The sequence below is a fragment of the Carcharodon carcharias genome, chromosome 19 (assembly GCF_017639515.1).
Source record: "Carcharodon carcharias isolate sCarCar2 chromosome 19, sCarCar2.pri, whole genome shotgun sequence".
Classification (NCBI taxonomy): domain Eukaryota; kingdom Metazoa; phylum Chordata; class Chondrichthyes; order Lamniformes; family Lamnidae; genus Carcharodon; species Carcharodon carcharias.
The window spans coordinates 52,926,188-52,930,502 of NC_054485.1; the positions used below are offsets into that span (position 1 = coordinate 52,926,188).

The 4,315-nt window shown below is 46.4% G+C and overlaps 1 protein-coding gene across 3 annotated transcripts; it reads left to right on the top strand.

Annotated features, from left to right (window-relative positions):
* Positions 1–715: 715 nt before the first annotated feature.
* On the top strand, positions 716–3,127 carry LOC121291145 (U7 snRNA-associated Sm-like protein LSm10). Of its 3 annotated transcripts, none has more exons than XM_041212229.1 (2): positions 716–788; positions 1,847–3,127. In XM_041212229.1, the coding sequence occupies exon 2, from the start codon at positions 1,933–1,935 to the stop codon at positions 2,296–2,298; it is 366 nt and encodes a 121-aa protein (XP_041068163.1). In that variant the 5' UTR covers positions 716–788; positions 1,847–1,932; the 3' UTR covers positions 2,299–3,127. The 3 variants fall into 3 exon arrangements, with proteins under 3 accessions (XP_041068163.1, XP_041068162.1, XP_041068161.1); XM_041212228.1 differs by having other exon boundaries at positions 755–810; XM_041212227.1 differs by having other exon boundaries at positions 759–867.
* The last annotated feature ends 1,188 nt before the right edge of the window (positions 3,128–4,315 follow it).

The following is a 4,315-nucleotide window of genomic DNA, read 5'->3' on the forward strand; positions in this document are numbered from 1 at the left end:
GTGGAAGACCAGATTGTTTGAAAACATGTGGATCATCTAAGGGGTAGAGAGACATTCCAACAATTGGTTTCTCGAACTGTAATTGAAGTTGAACCTTGATCCCTAAGGTGCCAGATCAACATAGAATAGATAAACCTGATGTCTCTGTTGAATTACCTAATTCTGAACTGCCATTATCTAAGGATGTCCCTGAAGTTTCAGTTCCTGATCATGTCAATCCAGTGGGAGAATCTCAAGTCGTAGAGCTACATCGCTCTAACCGAATTAGAAAACCACCTCAAAGACTTAATCTATAATTGCATGACCTGCATATGTGTGTTTATGTTATGGTTTAAGATATTATTGTAAATAAGAAATGTAAAACACTTAAAAGAGAAGGAATGTAGTGACCGGGAGTAAAACCTTTCCTACTGCCTTTAGGAGCCATGTAATTGTACTGATGAATCAGCCATAAGCACGGGTAATCTTAGGGGGGCAGTTTTCAAGAGCTCTGTAATAAAGTTAACTGTTTCAAGAACCCTGTCTGGTACACCCGGTTTATCACAACTATGTCCTCCGTGTGTCCACGCCAATATAGTAAACTGAGACCAGGAATAGAATTAAACCCTGAGCTTGGCAACTGTATGAATGAAGAGCAGAAGCTGAGCCACATGCCCCCACTCACTTCCGGGTTAGAGCCTTCTTACGTTAATCAGAGGGGCGGGGCTCTCGGGCTATACGTAATTTCCCGGAGAGGCGGAAGTTGCCGTTACCTGGGAGACGGGGCCTTCTAAAGGAGGATGTCTGAGGTGGGCGCTGTTTAAATCGGCGGTAAATAACTCCGGGGCTAATTGGTGACCAGTTAGGAGCTGCTGCTTGTTTATTGGGGTGAGGATCAAATCCAGCTCGGGGAGGAGTCACTGTCCACCCGGGGGAGACAGTGTCTGCTCACTGTCCACCTGGGGGAGACACAGTGTCCGCTCACTGTCCATCTGGAGGGAGGTTGGGGGAGATGCTGTGTCTGCTCACCGTCCACCCTGGGGGGGGGGGGGACATACTGTGTCCACACATTGTCCACCCGGGGGACGCACTGACCAGTGTCTGCTCATTATCCACTGTTTAATGAGGCGAGTGACCATAATATAGCAGGCACAGGTGATAATCTTCATTGGAAATCAGCAAATGGCTGACTTCCTAAATAAAACTTTGTACTGGTCTTCACTGTAAGGGGGGAGGGGGAGTGGGGGGGATAACGGAGCAGAGATGATGGAAAACTAAAAATTCAAATTAATAACCAAATGAATGTGACTAAAAATGAGCTGATGGACGCCATCTGAGTCTGAAAGGGAGTAGACAGGACAGTTATTATTAGACTAATTATAATCTTTCAAGACTTGGGGAATTATTTCTTTGAATGGGAAAATTTAAACCAGGGAACTATAGAAACAAAATACTGTGGAAGCTAAACATCAGAAAGAAATACAGAATATGCTGGAAATATTCCGATGTGGCAGCACCTGTGGGGCGAGAAAGAAAGTTAATGTTTCAGCTCGATGCCTTTTCATCAGCACTGATGAAAGTTCAGGGTCCAAATGCAGAAATGGCTAAATCTTAGTGGACAAATCTGCCCATCAACAAAGCTCAGATTTGGCTCTGCCAGGGCCACTCGGCTCCTGTCCTCATTACAAGCCTCTGCCCAAACATGGATGAAAGGGCTAAACTCCAGAGGTGAGGTGAGAGTGAATGCACTTGACATTCAGGCAGAATTTCGCCAAGTGTGGCATCAAGGAGCCCTAGCAAAATAGAGGTCAGTGGGGATCGGGAGGGGAAAGTTCTCCACGTGATTTATTTCTTTTTTTCCATTCAGATGCAGTTCTATCAGTGGACCTGTTTGAGTTGGGCTTGATCTTTCTCTTCCTTTCAGCCAATGATACAGAGTTGTGAGTGAGCACCATGTCGTTGAGCCACTCCATTAAAGAACGCACAATTGCAGAGAACAGCCTCATTATCCTCCTTCAGGGAGTGCATGGCCACATCACCACCGTGGACCTCAGGGACGAGAGCTCTGTGAGGGGGTGCTTTGTTAACGTTGATGCGTTCATGAATATCCGACTATCTGAGGTGACGTACACTGACAGGTGGGGTAGAATGTCGCACCTGGACAACTTTTTTGTGACTGGCAGAAACGTACGTTATGTTCACATCCCAGACGAGATCGATATCATCGAAACCATCCAGAGTCAGTTGCAGAAAATCCATCGAGTACGCAACTTTGGGGGGAAAGATCGAGGGAGAAGAGAATTCCCATCAAGAAAATAACAATGTGTTGATCCCAGAGATATAGCATCAGAACCATGTGCTGGATGTGGGGAATAAGGGAGAATATCAGCATTGGATTATGTATGTGAATATAAAGGAGGTATCAAGACTGAGTGGCATTGCATGGTACAGGGGTGCTATTGGGACTGGGTGACATTGGGGTGGCTATTGGCATTGGGGGGGCCAGCTATTGGCACTGGATGGTGTTGAGGTGACTATCGGCACTGGGTAGCGTTGGGGGCTACATCTATTGGCACAAGGTGGCATTGGGGTGTGTCTTTTGGCACTGGATGACATGGGGGTGACTATCAGCACTGGATGGCGTTGAGGTGGGCGGGGGGCACTATTAGGGCTTAGTGGCATTGTGGGTACCACTGGACTGGTCAGTGTACATGGAATGAGGTCTGCCTCACCACCACTGCATGACTACTGATCGGGACAAGCTGCACCGCCAAATTGACTCACTAGATATAATCCTCATCTTCGAGTTGGAAGGCTGTAGCTTGTAGCTCCACTGATAATATGCGGGCCTGCATTCCAGAGTAGTACTGAGAGAGAGCTGAGTTGTTGAAGATGCTCTTCTTTGTAACTTTAAATCACAGTACCATCTGCTTGTTTTTGTGCTTCATGTGGACAGGACAGTTCCCTTGGCAGTACGGGAAGAACACTAAGTACTGATTCCAGTACAGAGTCTTAACCAGCAGCATCAACACCTTTCCAGCTTGGGATCTTGCTGTGTGGAGAGCAGCTGCTGCAGCCACTACAGAAGCATTTTGTAATATATCTGTAATGTGTGACAAGATGAAATATAAATGCAGGTTCTCTCTCACACTGCCACTGTGTTTATCTGTGCTGCTTCCTAATAGGTGATTGGAGTAATTATGAGTTAGATTTCCTGAAGCATCTAAAAGTTGGTCAATGCTGTCATTCACATCATTTCTGTCTGCCTGTTGTGTGGATCAGCAGGACCCTGTGTGTATGTGAATCAAGTACTAACAATAGCAGCTAGTAATGGATAGTACAGTCTCCAGATGCTGTCTTTTCTGTCAACTCTCCAATCAGGGCTTGGTAAATAGAATGAATGGCAGAAGAGAGCTCCCACAACTTGGCACTTGTCCAGGTGTGAGCACTGAAAACATTACATTGCAGGAGGATCACACTCATACTAACATACTTCAATGGAATAACGTGATCTGCTTCTTGTATGAACCTCTTCTTCATTTAAAATTGATCACCACAAGTGATCACTTCTCCACCACCTGCACTTCTTGAGTTACATGGTATAGTGTCCAATCCAAAGCCCAAGTTTGGAAGGACTGAATCTCGTATGTCTGTCACATGTGTGAAAATTTCATCCAGCCAACGTTACGCATTGCTATCTCAGTGATTATGCTGGGTAACCATGAGAATTCTGCAGTCATTGTATATACTTGCAGCTCAACACTAACTTGCATCAATCCTTTTCACATCTCTCCCTGTTCTGAAAAGGGTGACTCCCCTTGGGAGATGGTTCAATGATGACTCAGGCTGTGGGCAAAGTGGTGGGGGAGCTGCTCCCACTCATTGGAGGGACAGTTATCCCCTTCCCGCTGACCTGTGGCTCAGTGCCCCACCTCCCCCCCCGCCCCAGGATTGTGACTCAGTGTAAATTGAAGTATTTAAAAATGATGGGGCCTACCGGGAATGAGAGGCATGAAAGGGATTAACAAATCCACCTTCTTGAACCACTGCAGTCCATGTGGTGTAGACCCAGCCACAGTGCTGTTAGGAAGGGAGTTCCAGGATTTTGACCCAATGACAGTGAAGGAACAGCAATATATTTTCAAATCAGAATGGTTTGTAGCTTGGAGGGGAACCTGCAGGTGGTGGTGTTCCCATGCATCTGCTGCACTTGTCCTAGGTGGTAGAGGTTGTGGGTTTGGAAGGCGGTGTTGAAGGAACCCTGGTAAGTTGCTGTGGTGCTGCTTGTAGATGCTGCCACTGTGTATTGGCGTAGGGAGTGAATGTTTAAGGTGGT

Coding starts and splice junctions, on each gene's coding strand:
- LOC121291145 (XM_041212229.1), top strand. CDS start 1,933: ATGTCGTTGAGCCACTCCATTAAAGAACGCACAATTGCAGAGAACAGC.